The 16,704-nt window shown below is 37.6% G+C and overlaps 2 protein-coding genes across 3 annotated transcripts; both read right to left on the bottom strand.

Annotated features, from left to right (window-relative positions):
* Window positions 1–630: 630 nt before the first annotated feature.
* On the bottom strand, window positions 631–6,294 carry mapk12b (mitogen-activated protein kinase 12b). Its single transcript, XM_016444193.1, has 12 exons — window positions 5,403–6,294; window positions 4,428–4,557; window positions 4,191–4,249; window positions 3,910–4,021; window positions 3,778–3,807; window positions 3,478–3,525; window positions 3,250–3,364; window positions 1,924–1,995; window positions 1,578–1,657; window positions 1,378–1,456; window positions 1,125–1,298; window positions 631–965 (listed from the first exon to the last, which is right to left on the bottom strand). Exons 1-12 carry the CDS (start codon window positions 5,711–5,713, stop codon window positions 889–891), a joined length of 1,287 nt encoding a protein of 428 aa, XP_016299679.1. The 5' UTR covers window positions 5,714–6,294; the 3' UTR covers window positions 631–888.
* A 1,595-nt stretch (window positions 6,295–7,889) lies between these two features.
* On the bottom strand, window positions 7,890–15,280 carry LOC107656380 (mitogen-activated protein kinase 11-like). 2 transcript variants are annotated; one of them, XM_016444195.1, is made up of 12 exons: window positions 15,050–15,280; window positions 11,352–11,481; window positions 11,106–11,164; window positions 10,780–10,891; window positions 10,595–10,624; window positions 10,350–10,410; window positions 10,020–10,121; window positions 9,786–9,857; window positions 9,429–9,508; window positions 9,200–9,278; window positions 8,620–8,793; window positions 7,890–8,351 (listed from the first exon to the last, which is right to left on the bottom strand). In XM_016444195.1, exons 1-12 carry the CDS (start codon window positions 15,160–15,162, stop codon window positions 8,278–8,280), a joined length of 1,086 nt encoding a protein of 361 aa, XP_016299681.1. In that variant the 5' UTR covers window positions 15,163–15,280; the 3' UTR covers window positions 7,890–8,277. The 2 variants fall into 2 exon arrangements, with proteins under 2 accessions (XP_016299681.1, XP_016299680.1); XM_016444194.1 differs by lacking the exon at window positions 10,020–10,121 and having other exon boundaries at window positions 10,248–10,410.
* Window positions 15,281–16,704: the final 1,424 nt, after the last annotated feature.

Consider the following 16,704-nt stretch of genomic DNA (forward strand, 5'->3'; position numbering starts at 1 on the left):
GCAATTGCAGGTTTTCAAACAGAGATGGCGACGAGGCAAAATTACGGACTGCAGCTTTAAGGATGCCATACAAAGTGACCTGCTTAGCTACACTGGTTTGTTAATTTTTTGCTGTTTATTTTTCAGCCTTTATTATGGAATTTTTTATCTGTATCATCTGTGGGAAAATAGTACAGGTGCAACTTTAGCAGTAGTTAAGCATGTTACCGTTTTATTTTTGTGTTGGGTGCTTGGTTTTTAAAGCTAAACTTATGCAAGATGAGTTATGCAATCTTATTCAGGAAAAGCTAATGGTTGTTGAAAAATAATCAGATTTGTTTAGGCAAAATCTCAAATAATTATACACTGAAAATTTTTTTTAAGATAAGAAATAATAAAACAAGGATTATTGTAGTATGTTTTACAAGAAAATGCTATTTCAGTCTTTTGCTTCCAAATATTACATTTAATTCAATGTACTTGCTGTTTCTTTGAAATTATTTATGAAATTTACTAGCAATTTCTCATTAAGATGGTTTTATTCATTAATAAAAAAAAAGAGGTGTGGTGTTAAATGTGCTAACCATGGCATACACTGTGTAAACTTGCGTTAATAAATTAAATAAGAACTGATCAGTAAAGTATATAAAACATAAGCCTACTGGCACACTGAAATAATTAAGACTAGCATTCAAATAAAATGTTTTTTGGTTGCAAGTAAAACATGGATTTTGCATATTCAAGTCATCTAATAAAGAGAATTCACATAACTACAATAATCTGGAACCTTATATAACTGAACAACATTGTGACAAATTCTTACATTTACTTACAAAGTCATATAGTTTACATTCATTACATTTTCTTTTCACATACATTTATGCATGTGACATGTATTTCTGCGTTCACTCAGAGGGATGTTTCTTTGGAGTCCCTGATCTCTGTGATGGATGGCTGGAATGACAGGATCTCTGTAAAAGTGTGTCCTGCAAAGTGAGAGACAGAAATGTCAATGAATCAGAACTAAGGAATATTCATGTTTCTCATCTCTCTCCTACATTATTCATTCTTGACCTCAACTCATAGAAATAAAACCTAGCAATTCTCTTATTTCATAATTGAGCTATTAAGATGATATCTCATACGTTTCCATTGATCGAGAGGCATTTCTGTGTTGTCCATAGAGTGATCATAAGGCAGGGCCTCCGTCTCTTCCTCAGGTTCTCTGAACTCTGTAAACAGCGGGAGCTCAAGCACCTCTGCAGCACTCACACGTTTGTCTGGATCCAGAACCAGCATCCGCTCCAGAGCGCTCACCGCTGAAAAAAAAGACACTCATTAGACACAAATAACTCTTACAATTGACCCTAGCAGTGTAGCAAAAGAAAAATGGCTTACCTTCTGAACTGGCTTTAAAGAAAATAGTGTTTAAGTCTTTCTTTGGTACTTTAGGTAGACCTCTGATGTAGTTTTTGGCCTGTTTGGGTGGATGAAGAAAATACACATGCATCAGTTGTGCAATTGCATGTCTGCATGTGTGTGTGTGCATGCAATTAATTAATCTTCCTAGTGTTTCTTATTATCTGTAATACACTCACATCTTGGCTCTGTAGCTTCATGATGAAATCCGGCGCTGGCGTTCCTGTGATTTTCATGATCTCTCTCAGCTGGTCCAGATCTACAAGTCTATGTCAAGGATTCAGTGATACAATAGAGGCAGTGCAGTTAACACAGACTTCATCTGTTTAATCTCTACTGTGGATTGTAGTAAAGTCAGTTCAGTTGATTGATTTTCAAATGTGCAGTGATAGCTACAGTTAAATACTCAAGCAAAGAACAACATATTATTTTTCCATTAAATTAAATCAGTCAACTAATCATCATAGTCACTAGAACATGTGAAAGCAGATCCCCTGAAATTCAGTGACATTGCAAAAAAGATACGGTCATTTCCTTTAAAAAGTGGCCTTCCAAGCAACATCTCCGCCATGATGCAGCCAACTGACCAGATGTCAACTAAAACAGAAAATAATAATCACATAATTAATAATCACATCAGTTGTTGAACCAGCTGTTCATAAGTTCTTTCACACTAGATGCTTAATAACTATTAGATGGTCTGTAACTAACTTCGCAAATTTGGTTGCACCATTTGTTCTTAAGGCAGAATGTAGTAATGTATAGTAACTTGCATAATATGACATTTACCCTCAGTGATCCAATAGCAGCCTTTAAATTTGTAAGCAGAAGTTGTTGAAATGCTGTGAATTTCAGTTTTTCTTTGATTCTAACTTTTTTTGTCTCTCATAACTAATGGTAAAAATACATTTCTGTTGAAATATAATACTACTTAACCATGAATAACATAACAGTTATGTTATAAGTATCAATAAACACTGATGCATAAAAAAATATGGAAAAATTAATTTAAAAAAAGTTATGGTAACACTTTATTGTAAGGAAACATTCTCACTTTTAACTAGTTGCTTATTATGATGCATATTACTAACATATTGGCTGTTTATTAGTACTTGTAAAATAATATTAATGCTTTTTTCTGCATGAACACATTTTCGATCCTTTAAACCTACCCCATACCTAACTTAAAAACTACCTTATTAACTATTATTTAGTGGCAAATGAAGAGTTTAACGAGGAAAAATCATAGTTAAGAGTTAGTTAATAGTGAGAATTGGTCCTTAAAATAAAGTGACCAAATTTATTTATTATGATTGATTTTATTTGACATGCAAAACTCAGACCAATGCATACAGAGTTGCACTGTTTAGGTTGGGCTCGTGCTGAAGAGCTGCTAACAAAGTAATTTATTCACATAATGTTCTCCCTCTTAAAATGTAAATGAATGTAAATGCCAGCATTATATCATGCACGTCTAAAGCATTGAAGTCTGTCAGGTAAAATGAGTTTGATGCAATTAATTCAATCTGCGATGGATTTTATTTAAAACATTACTTCTCGTTGGAGGCTTCTATAAATATTTAGTTTATTTGTAGAGCAATGTTACAATTCAGTTTCATGGTGCAAAGCAAAAATATTTAATAGTGCGTGTGTTGTAACTTGGTGCCAGGGTTGCCAGGTTTTCACAAGAAAACCCGCCCAATCGCTACTCAAAACTAGCCCAATCGCGTTTCGAGGGGGTCCCCAGTTAAAAATCGCATTCCGGGGGGTAAAATACACGTTTTTTTGGCGGGGTTCCCCTACTAAAATTCACATTTATTTGTACACGTCTCTATTGGTAGTGTATCTCACCTGTTTGTGAGTAGTGCATCCAGTTGAGGATAACCTCCGGTGCTCTGTACCAGCGGGTCACAACATAACCTGTCATCTCTGAATCTGCCTGACGTGCTAGTCCAAAGTCCAAGATCTGCACACAAAATGTACCGTTTTTACACTTTTGATTTTTGAAACTCCAGCTATTTAGGAAAGTTGATGTAGACATTCATTTAAATTGTGCTATAGACCAAGTTGGTTTAATACCTTCAATTCACAGTCCTGGTTCACTGCCAGATTTCCTGGTTTGAGATCCTGAAGAAAGACAACCAAAGTAGACATTTTTACAGTAAATACAACTAATACATGTACATCTAAGGTAGTACAAATGCTCCTACTTATTATATATAGCCTGCTTTTAAAGAAACAATAACGCACGCCTCCATGCATTTTCTCAGACATTATAAAAGAGAAGAGATGGACAGAGAATGAATGAACGTCAGGGTTGAATGAAGTAGTCACCCAACCCCCTCTGTGCATCTATTTAAACTCTCCGAGGTCACTTACCCTGTGAATGATTCCGGCTGAATGAATGTACTGTGGAAAAAGAGCAAGAGCGAGAGATTTATAGATACCACAAAGCTATAAAGAAGGACATAATGTTTCACAAATGTGATTGTGTGTGTATCTGTGCCTAACCTTCAGACCCCTCAGTATCTGATAGACCAGAAACTGCACCCTGTCCTCCGATAATCTCTCCATCTTCATCAGCTTTCCCAAATCAGTGCCCATAAACGGCATCACCAGGTAACTGAGAGTAAAAAGACATTAACTGCTGTTTCATTGGTGATCTGACAGAACTTTGAACAATTGCTAATGATCTAAATTACATAATGTTAGTTAATATTTTTAATTTTGTTGACAACAAAATCTAGTTTTTTAGCTTTTTAGTAGCATTAGAACTGAAAGAATTGACTCACAAATCCTGAAATCTGTCCAACAAGATTTCCGAGGTAAAGACGTCCAGCAGTCCAATAACCTGCCCAGTTGGTTAGAATTAGATATTAGGGTGCATGAAAAACATGAACAAAGTAAATACATGCCAGACTTCTTACAGAGAGGCGAACAAGGGAAAAAAGCAACCTTATGAGATTATTAATTAATGACACACAGTTCTTTAATAATGTAAATGGTAAATGTAGATGTTGGTAACATACATTCTCATGTTTCATGTGCTTGAGCAGTCGCAGCTCTCTGTAAGCACGTTTGGCGAACAGTCTGGACTGGAACGGCCGGTGGAGCTTCTTGATGGCCACCCGCACTCCTGTCTTATGGTCATTGGCTGAACTTTGGATATATTGAGAAGAGTAAGATCAGTGCTTGACAATTGTCTTTATAACCATCTGCAAGACCATTACAAAGTCCACTACTTCATTACATAGTCACTGCATTTTTCTACCTCTACGTCTGGACATGAAGATGTGGTTAGGAAAGAGGTTGTGGACATAGCTTAATGTGCGATAGGTTCATTACTCAATCTGAAACTTGAGCAATTTGGACAAGTGAAAAATCTATTAAAGTGGAAAGCTTGCTGAAGACCAACATAATGGCTTTAATTCGGCAACTTCTGCTTGTTAAGCGCAGACAATGGCATCAGCAGGGAGGCTTTGTTATCTGACCTCTTGTCTTGCCAAGGAAGAAAAGTTTACAGAGGTTTCACAGTTTCACCCAGATAAGCCACGAGGGCTTTAGTTGAAGGATAATTAAGAAAACAGATGGAAGTGTATGATGCAATTTAAAAAAAAAAAGAAGGCCAATCTAACAGCGTTCATTGCGCATTGCACAGCTTCCTTGAGAAATATCCTCCTATCTACTGACGTTACAGAGACAGAAGACTAGCTTTGTCTCAGCGTGCATTTTAAGTCATTTCGTCAGCGGTAACCATAGCAACAGTATGCCGCTCGAACGAAAGTACTGCTATTTCTTACAAATTTACAATAAATTCATATACGACATGTGGGCTATACCACAAAAATATTACTAAGAACGCTGCATTGTGTAAGAAGACTCTTTGCACTAAATTCCGAAAACTACAGAACAGAAACTTTTTAAAAGTAGATCCCCTGGAAGTAACTAAATAATTCAGAAACGCTATAGAATTATGAACTTTTAAATACTAATAATGTACTTACCAGACCGTGCCGTATGCTCCGGTTCCTATCTGAATGAGATCTCTGTATCTCTCCGGCACGTCCCAAACGGTTCTGTTTATCTCCCCGCGATAAAATCCTGCCCTGGTTCGGAGTGACATCCTCAGAGAGTGTTGAAAGTAATGTTTCAAATATGAAACTATCCTTTTTACGTTCTCACTGTTTGTCGGATATTTTGATAAAGAAACTCTCGGAGAACGAGCGCAAAGGGAGCGCAACTTGGAGAGCACCGGTAAATTTGGGGGCGGTTCAAAGTTTCCAGTTACGCACGGGAGACACGCTGGAATAAACATTTGATCATCGTAAAGCAGCCTTTTCAGATTGTTGTCGGATCTGTAAATGAGGTTTGATTGACTCCTTCTAGTTTTAAAATACTTAACACGTTGATGGGTTTCAGGAAAATAGTTGATTTTATTAAAAGAGATGGTGAGGGGGTCGTGGATACATATGCTAAGTGGACTGGCTAACTTACAAAAGGAGAAAGACCTATCCACTCCCACTGAAACAGCTGAAGGCAGTTTTTATCTTTGTTAAAAGGCACGCAAAAGCCCAGAAGGAGGGTGCAGATACATAAGGGCAAAGTGCTAAGGCAACATAACCAAGACATCTGAACAACATCAGAGAAGTGACACTTGGTTTGTAGCAAGTAGTTAGTATATTTTTTACACTGGACTGGACTGAAAGCAGGGCAGTTGTTGATAACGTTCATTTACATAAAGTGTAAATGTGAGAAACCAAACCCATTTTCCCCATTCAACTTCAGAGGATGCTGACTAGTTTCATGACATCAAAGTAGTCATTCAGGACCTTCCAAAACATATACTGAGAAATAATTGTGACACTAACACTTCCTGAAATGCAGTTTCACTCACACACAAACACAAACACCAACACACACACACACACACACACACACACACACACACACACACACATTCATTCTGCTGCTGTTCCCCAAATACATTTTAAATGTTGTGTAATTCTTTTCACTAGACAGAAGAAACATTCAGAAGACTGAATTGAAATTGCTTTCTCAAAAAAAAAAAAAAAAAGGAAAATTATATTTTACACAAAAAAAATCAAAATTGTTGCGCAAAATCCAAGGTCATTTCAAGATTTGTTTCTTTCTTTGACATTGACATTATTTTCATAAATACATATTTTCTTATATTCCTAAAATCGTATATATTTGACACTTGTATAAATTAAAGGCAGTATGGCAAATGTATAATTACTCAATCACTCACTTATTTATTATTATTATTGTTGTTGTTATTTATTTATTTGCGTTTTATCATAATGGAAATAGAGAGAAATTTGCTTAATTGTAATGAAAATAATGTCACAATGCAAACAATCATAATGGTCATAAAAGTTTCTTTTTTAAATGCAAGATAACAATTTTATTATTTTTGTTAATTTTAGGGTGAATTATGACCCAGATGTACTTAACAGGTTTTGTGATAGATATGGATATTAACAAATGACAACTGACTTGTACTATAGAAATGGACGCGGAAATTTATGTATTACAATAAATGACATCAAGCGACATACTGGTCCTTTAAATAACCTGAGAAAAGAAAAACATACAAAGAAAATCATAATTGTTGCGCAAAATCCAAGGTCATTTCAAGATTTGTTTCTTTCTTTGACATTGACATTATTTTCATAAATACATATTTTCTTATATTCCTAAAATCGTATATATTTGACACTTGTATAAATTAAAGGCAGTATGGCAAATGTATAATTACTCAATCACTCACTTATTTATTATTATTATTGTTGTTGTTATTTATTTATTTGCGTTTTATCATAATGGAAATTGAGAGAAATTTGCTTAATTGTAATGAAAATAATGTCACAATGCAAACAATCATAATGGTCATAAAAGTTTCTTTTTTAAATGCAAGATAACAATTTTATTATTTTTGTTAATTTTAGGGTGAATTATGACCCAGATGTACTTAACAGGTTTTGTGATAGATATGGATATTAACAAATGACAACTGACTTGTACTATAGAAATGGACGCGGAAATTTATGTATTACAATAAATGACATCAAGCGACATACTGGTCCTTTAAATAACCTGAGAAAAGAAAAACATGTCCAGCATAATGTTGAATTATCCGGCACTGTTGTAGTGCAGCGTAAACTAACAGGTAACCTTTATTTCAACCTTTTGTTAAGAAAAGACAGTATTTGTGGCTGGGGTGAGTTCTCTCACCACCATCTGTTTTCTGTAACTAAACAATTATTAATCACTTCATTTTCACCTGAGGTGTGATTCAATGCAAACACACATGATGCATTTGAGGTATGTTATATTCAGATAGCCTTGCAGATGCAAAACGAGTAAAGAGATTATGTAACTGATTCAGTTTTATGCAGAGACTTTTGTACATTGATGCATATATGAACTTTTTAAGACACACATCCCACTCCATGTCCAACATTGTAAACATATTTTTCTCCTCCTCCTGCTTAGTTTGTTTTGGTCTCATATGAAAGACACCATACCCTGCTTCACCTGTCTCACATCAAATATAAAAAACACTCAAAACACACAACTCTGCATACATACACACACACACACACACACACACACACAACATGCACCTTGTAATATTAATACATTGTGTCTATGTTCAAACAATACCGGTCGTGTTTTGCTCTTAATTAAGTGTGTATGAACATACACCCACATACAGGAAGGGCGTCATGCTTTGGAAATACATAGTCATGACTGCAAGCTGTTCATACAGTATGTCCACCAGTCCTGTAGTTCGTATGTTTGAAAGACAGACAGTGGTGAGGGCGGCATCTTCCTGGATTGTAGTTACGCTCAGTTTTATTGTTCAACCTGAAGATTTTCAGGTTTATTGGGAGGATCTTTAAAATTGCTTACTTCCTCAAACACCAGCTCTGTAGAGGGAGAAAGAGAGAGTGAATTTCCATAGTCACTCACTGTACAATTTCAAAATATTAGTTTATTATATTTTAATATTAGGATTTAAATATAAATCAATAAAGACAAAAAGTGTGACAAAAATATGAAATGGTTCATTTTATATTACAATGTATCAATTTGCCAGATTATGTTCACAATGATTTTCTGAATGAACAAAAATAGCTTCAGCACGGTGGTGTTTTAGTGTAAGTTTACAACATTTAATGGAAGACTCCCTCTCACCCTTCCACTCCTCCAGTGTGCGATCCTTGCTCTCAGGGGTCTGATCATACGGCGGCGCCTCCGGTTCATCTTCAGGATCGTGGTATTGGGAAAAGTATGGATGGCACAGAGCTTCACTGGCTGAAATCCTCCCATCACAGTCTAATACTAGCATTTTTTTTAACAGATCAACCGCTGTCAAAGAGGGAATATGGGGTTAGGAAAGAGTTGAAAATGGGTAAAAAAAAATATGGAATTTTGTAACTTTTTTTTTTTTAATATTGTTTGATATTGATAATTGCTTGTACAGCAAGGATGATAACAATAACGATAACTATAGAGATACAGTTTTAAAAATCATTCCACAACTATAGCAATAATGATACAACGAATGGTATCTTTGGAACTTTTAGAACGTTTTTTTTTTTTTTTTTTCCCTGCTGATGAACGCTAAAATCACTGACAGCCAATCAGAATCCAGCAGACTTTAAAGCGCTCGAGCATTCAAAGCGGCAGATGGCATAAATGTAGCTCGCATTAATATGGTGCGTGGGTGCTAATATAGTTATCATTCTTAATGTGAGCAGGCCTTTAGTCTTACCCAGTGGATTTGCTCCTCTAAATATCTTCGCCAGGTCCTGCTGAGGCATGTGTGGAAGAGACTGGATGTACTTCTGAGCCTGGATGCATAGTAAAAAAAAAAAAAAAACTTACTATGGTTTGATTTCAGTCAATCTATCATCCATTGAGTCGCATGTACTATTGTAGTATAGTAACATTGTTAGAATGAATAAATTAAACCAATAACTGAACGGTTGGTCTCTTCTCACATGTTCAGAGGATATCTTCTTCAAAACATCAGGCGTGGGAGTGCCTACAACCTCCATGATTCTCTTTAGCTGATCTATATCTGAACAAATTATGTTAAAGATTATACAGATCCCCTCAAGAGAGCGTAGAGTATTCAGCTGAAAGTATAAGAAAGCCTGGCCTATAGAAAGATACCCATCTGATACCTCCATCTTTGGAAACTGATTTCTAGTTCCTTACATTCAGTTACTATAATTTCATTTGAACCATTTAGGCTGTGCTTTCGTCACCTGCCTTACAGGAAGCAAGACTCACTCAAAAACCACACATAAGCACACTAAGAGGTGGTGTAAGTGGCTTTTATGAAGGAAGGATACAATCGTTGCCAGGAAACAAAACCTTCCCCTTCAGAAGTTCACCCATGATGCATCCAACAGACCAGATATCCACTGTAAAACAGATTTAATCGTATTTGATCAACCAGTTGCACAGAACATAAATACAGATGTTGTCTCTATCTATCTATCTATCTATCTATCTATCTATCTAAAAACACAAGAATTTAAGGTGCATGTTAAGATTGAAGACTTTTTAGGTGAAGCTTGTTTTACCTGTCTGGTTGTAATGCATCCAGTTGAGCATGATCTCAGGTGCTCGGTACCAACGCGTCGCTACGTATCCCGTCATCTCATCATCTGTCTGCCTGGCTAAACCAAAATCCAGGATCCTGAGTTCACAATCTCTATCTATCTATCTATCTATCTATCTATCTATCTAAAAACACAAGAATTTAAGGTGCATGTTAAGATTGAAGACTTTTTAGGTGAAGCTTGTTTTACCTGTCTGGTTGTAATGCATCCAGTTGAGCATGATCTCAGGTGCTCGGTACCAACGCGTCGCTACGTATCCCGTCATCTCATCATCTGTCTGCCTGGCTAAACCAAAATCCAGGATCCTGAGTTCACAATCTTCATTCACCGCTACATTGCTTGGCTTTAAGTCCTTCAAACATGCGTACAAATTAATTTCTTTTAACATTATATGATGTAGCATAGTGTTAAAACTAGGTAAAATCTACTTTTTTCAATCAGAACGGTGTCATTCTTTTGTAAAGAGGGTTAAAAGGAAAAAGACTTTTGTGGCCTGTAAACTGGACACTAAACAAAAACTGAGAAGGAGCACTCACTCTGTGGATCAGCCCAGCTGAATGGATGTACTGTTTGTAAAAGAAAAAAAAAAAAACTGTAGGACAGCGTAAAAGAGACATAGAGACACTAAAAACAGCTTGCGTCTGCAATTCAGAACTGATTCTAACATCTGTTTGTGTCCTTTTGTATGTGTTTGTAAAAAAAACAACAACTGAAAATGTACCTTAAGGCCCCGGAGAAGCTGATAAATTAGGAATTGTACATGTTCATCTGAAAGTCTCTGAAATTTGACAATGTTGTTGAGATCCGCTCCCATCAGGTTGGTCACAAGATAGCTAGAAAGACAGAGACAGTCTTGGCTTATATCCAATCTAGTGCATTTAAATCATCACACACTTGCAAATAAAAACAAATGTTGTTTGATAATTAGTCGACTGCAAGTGCAGATGGGTTTAATCAAACCAAAAGTGCCATTTTAGTTTCACAGACATCTGTAAAGCTATTTTATGCACTCTCAAATGAAGATGCAGTCACCGGGCAGACACTCACACCTCATTGAATTCTTCAAGAGAAGCTGCCGGAGTGAAAACGTCCAGCAGTCCGATAACCTGGATTACAGAAAAAAAATAACACGAGTGACTTAAGTGGCTCTAGACTTTGTTGTTTGAGCAGATCTAACAATCTCAGTTCAGATGTTTGATGATTGTCTAACAGTTGTATGAGTTATGTCAGTGCAGGACTGGACATTTGGCATTTGTTTGCTCCCTTGCATCGATGTGTTTGCATGCGACTTACATTCTCATGTTTCATGTGTTTGAGGAGTCTCAGTTCTCTGTATGTTCTTCTGCTGTGGATGAGAGACTGGAAAGGCCTGGAGAGCTTCTTGACGGCCACTTTCTGACGAAGGCGCACATCATATGCTGAGCTAAAGGGAAACAGAGAAATTTTTGGAATTTTTTGATCCAACTCAAAACTAAAGTTTCTGCTGACATTGAGACTACAGACATTTGCCATGGTATGTTCCTGTTAAATTTGACCTTTTGTTCAAAATGGTATCACTTCCTCACGGCAGTGGACCATATTAAACACTCTCTGAATGAAAACTCTGTTCTTGATTGAATGAAATGCTCTGGAGAATCACGTCTGGCATGAGTGCAAGACTCAGAAGTAATTAATAAATACATAGTAAAAGGGACATTTGACTCACCATTCAGGGGCTCTAGAGTCATATCAGTTGAGATTGATTAGAAAGGCAAATTTTACAGTTTCAGAAGGCCAATTGAGAAATTAGGTGGGAAAAGCAAAAGAAATTGAGTCAGTGGATAAAGTAATAATTCCTGCAGTGACTCAGTGTTATGAATGCACTTTAAATATATCAAACCCCCTGGCAGGTCTTTAGAACTTGATTAATGAAGGTATTCTTAGAAATATTTTAATCAAGATGCAAGATGCAGTCATGGAGTTTTCTACAACTGAATCATGCAATATGGTGTGATATGTGCATTTTATTTTATTTCATTTTCGATATTTTATAAAAATATTGTATTTATTTTTCCACAATGAAGTCTGTTAAAGACAAGAGCACCCAACCCCCATTTGGGATGCTCCCATTCCTTGTTTCAACCCCTCCACACCCCAGGTCTGCCCTGCCCCCTTCCTTTAAAATTAATCAGCTCTGCTGTGAAGAAGTCAAATAATCACACAATAGAAAAGGGCTTACCGTGAACAATGCAAATTCACAGCTCATTTGAGTTAGAAAGTGTTTGTGGGAGTGTGTGTGTGCGTGAGAGAGAGATTCCTTGGGACTCCTTACTATGGGACCAGGCCTATTATTGAAACAAAAGATAACAATTGCTTAATCAGGCCTCTCATGTCAGATGATACACTGCAATGTCTCTATAATCATATCCCCAGGCTGTTAGAAATAGTTGAACCTAGTCAGCTCGACATGGGATCCAATCAGTAGCAATTAAATCTCCAGTGTAAATCCATTGTTAGTGTTGTGCATCTTTTAATATAGATAATGAAATAATTAGGTCTCAGGTGGTCTCGAGATGTTGTGGGGCATCTGCATCACTGACAATGACATGAGCTGCATCACATTATTTTTCAGAGCAAGCCTCCCAAACAAATGAGAAGAAACACTGGTAATAGCTTCCAAAACAGGACGCCCATGTGATGCCCTCAATCAGTGCTGGTGCTTTTTTCCCCCCAATGCCTTTGGGTTTGTGATATTTGTTAGTTAGCTTGGATTAGCTAGGATTGTGCAGGGTTTAGTTTCTGAATCACTACTTTGGTTGGAGCCACTGTTTATGTGATTTTATGCTCATTGCAATCAATGAAAATTATACATTTTGTTGTACAGATTATTATTAATATGTAAATTATGAATGATATTATGGAGTCGTTCACCCAGAAATGAAAATTTGCTGAAAATGTACTCACCCTCAGGACATCCAAGATGTAGATGAGAAATGTAGCATCACATCACTTGCTCACCAATGGATCCTCTGCAGTGAATGGGTGCCGTCAGAATGAGAGTTTAAACAGCTGATAAAAACATCACAATAATCCACAAGTAATTCACACCACTCCAGTCCATCAACTAATGTATTGTGTAGAGAAAAGCTGCATGGCATCAAGACGTTTTTAACTTCAAACCGTTGCCTCCAGCTAAAATATGAGTCCTCTATCCATAATATTGCTTTCTCTGAATTAGGAGACAGATATGCACAGATCAAGCACCATTTACATGCAAAAACAGTTCAAAATAGTTCTAAACAAATATGTGGGTGGATTTTGATGTGAGATGAAAACAAGGGTTGGACGTTTTCACTGGATGAAATGTTATTATAAATTATGGACACTTATTTTGGCCAGAAGCAATGATTTAATGTTAAAACACCTTAATAATGGATTTGTTTCTTATAAACACACAGCTTTTTGCTTCACAAGAAGTTAACTGATGGACTGGAGTGGTGTGGATTATTGTGAAGTTTTATCAACTGTTTGGATTCTCTATTGGTGAGCAATTCTACATTTCTTTAAATCTGTTCTAATGAAAAAACAAACTCATCTACTTCTTGGATGGCCTGAGGGTGAGTAAATGTTAGCAAATTTTCATTTTTGGGTGAACTATTCCTTTAAGGCATTGTTGGTTTCCATTCGGTTAATAACTAATGAAGATTATATTTATACCATCATGAGTCAGACTGATTTTGACCTGGCTCTCTTAGACAAAGCGGTTAGAACAGTAGCTTGCAGAGCGGAAACAGTATGCCTGATTACACAACAATTGTGAAACATGGTAAAAAAAAAAAAAACATGTTGGGAAGGGGAAGAGAAACATGTTTACTTGCAAACTTAGTTTAGCATATCAGCTGGATGATTACGCAACTACTGCTGGTGCATCAAAATGATGTGGCGTACTTATAAATAAACTGATTGACATCTTCACAATATTTGCAAATGGTGAAAATGGGAAGATGTTGAAGCCAGAAGCTCTGTCACCATGGCAACTGTTTCAGTCAGTCACAGCACAAGGGAGGCTAGAGGGTTCTAATGTTGTAGATGAGATGCTACAGTGTGCAGTGCAATGTAAATCTCTCAGAATGAGAGTGCATTACGGCAGGATGAAATATCTGGATGTTTTCCCATGCAGATGGACGTCAGATGCTGATGGGGGGTGTGGCACGGGTAAAACTGGAAGACGGTTTCACTTTAAGACCGGAACTGAATAGGCCTAGCATGTTGTCTACTAGAGCAATATTGTGGTACCAGATGGGCATGTTGGAAGGTTCTTTATACAACCTAACTAAACACATTTATAGTATCAGAAGCCTTAGTATGTGGTCATTCTGTATAAAAACACAAATGCCGTGACTACCTGTGATATACAGGGAAATCTCTGTGTTTTCTTTTAAATACTGCCTTTGTGTTCTTGACAGATTGCCAGATACATACAGTAAATCAGCTTTCAGTTCAGCATCATTCAGATGAAGGCGATTTCATTCTATGGACATGCCAAATGAGGTCATACAGACATTGTTGTTGAAGGAATGATTGACACATGTCAGTAAACAAAAGGAGCAGCAGCATTTATCCCAATATAAACAAATTTAAACAGTAAAGCCAACAAATATAATTTTCAGTATGAAATGTTAGTGCTATTTTGTTATTTATCTATTTTGTTCCGGATGTTGTTTTGTCAGGCTTTATTCCTGCCTCACCCTCTCCTACTCTTGCACGCTAAATTACTAGTCGTACTACGGCGAAGGCTCAGCTAATGAATATTAATTAGTTCATGCTGACGTTGCTTAGTAACCTTCCTGATGCTCCCAGTGTAATATTCATGAGCCACGCCTTCATTTAAGGATTCGATAGCGGCCTAGAGCCGAAGATCAGCGCTTTAGCCAATCATCGGTTACGTCATTAATATTCATAAGGCAAACCTTCCTCATAGTAGTATTCGTAAACTCGCCTGCTGGACTCACCATACTGAGCCATATGCCCCCGATCCAACCGGTGTGAGATTCTGGTATCGTTCTGGCACCTCCCAGACAGTCTTGTTTAGTTCTTGCCGGTAGAATCCCGGTCTTGTCGACATCTCTTCCGTTTAAAAAGACGCTCTTTGTTACTAAGCTTTCAGTAAAACATTAACGCATCCGCCAGAGAGATATGCTTATGTGTGGAGGCAGCCGGCTTTAGTCCCTCTATTTACCAGAAATGGGAGGAACCGTCTGTGATGCGTGTGTGTGTGTGTAAGAGAGAGATCCTTTAATATATAGGCAGGCGTATTATAGCATATTCCGCACTCAAGCTCGCGCATAAAGTAGGGTGACCATATTTTAGTTTTCCAAAAAGAGGACAGTGGGTGTGGGGGGCTGTGGTGTGGTTGGTTGGTGGTTAAAGTAATGCCCAAAGTAACGCAATGACCATATCCCAAATATCAAAACTCAAAATATGTCATTTCCAAACCTAAAATAAGCTACATATTTTATTTTTGGTTTTTTTCACAAAACATAACATCTAGCACAGTTTTGTCACAGAATGCAAAATGTTTCAATACAAGCATTTCAGTCAAATGTAATTCATGTACATTTCAAACGGGGAAAATCAACTCATGGTAAGTTTAAGAGTAGCCCAATTCTATCGAAAAAAAAAAAGTGTACTTGACAACCCTGCATCCAACACGAGCTGCAGGAGTCAGATTTGACTGATCACGGGTTGAGAGGATAGATGACTGACTGATCATGCTGGAGGATTTGCTCTTAGTGACTTAGTACTTGGTGGCAAAACCCTTGTTGGCAATCACAGAGGTCAGACGTTTCTTGTAGTTGGTCACCAGGTTTGCACACATCTCAGGAGGAATTTTGTCCCACTTCTCTTTGCAGATCCTCTCCAAGTCATTAAGGTTTCGAGGCTGCAGCTCCCTCCACAGATTTTCTATGGGATTAAGGTCTTGAGACTGGCTAGGCCACACCAGGACCTTAATGTGCTTCTTCTTGAGCCACTGCTTTGTTGCCTTGGCTATGTGTTTTGGGTCATTGTCATGCTGGAATACCCATCCACGACCCATTTTCAATGCCCTAGCTGGCTTCAATGCCCTGGCCCTGATGGTACATGGCACCGTCCATCGTCCCTTTGATGTGGTGCAGTTGTCCTGTCCCATTAGCAGAAAACACCTCCATGTTTGACGGTGGGGATGGCGTTCTTGGGGTCATAGGCAGCATTCCTCCTCCTCCAAACACGGCGAGTTGAGTTGATGCCAGAGAGCTCGATTTTGGTCTCATCTGACCACAACACTTTCACCTAGTTCTCCCCTGAATCATTCAGATGTTCATTGGCAAACTTCAGACAGGCCTGTATATGTGCTTTTCTTGAGCAGGGGGACCTTGCGGGCGCTGTAGGATTTAGGAGGTTCTCACCCAAGACTTGACGATACATGGCCCCGCCCATCGTCTCTTTGATGCAGTGCAGTTGTCCTGTCCCTTTAGCAGAAAAACACCCCCAAAGCATGATGTTTCCACCTCCATGTTTGACGGTGGGGATGGTGTTCTTGGGGTCATAGGCAACATTCCTCCTCCTCCAAACACGGCGAGTTGAGTTGATGCCAGAGAGCTCGATTTTGGTCTCATCTGACCACAAC

Source organism: Sinocyclocheilus anshuiensis, unplaced genomic scaffold (assembly GCF_001515605.1).
Source record: "Sinocyclocheilus anshuiensis isolate Anshui unplaced genomic scaffold, SAMN03320099.WGS_v1.1 scaffold183, whole genome shotgun sequence".
Taxonomy (NCBI): domain Eukaryota; kingdom Metazoa; phylum Chordata; class Actinopteri; order Cypriniformes; family Cyprinidae; genus Sinocyclocheilus; species Sinocyclocheilus anshuiensis.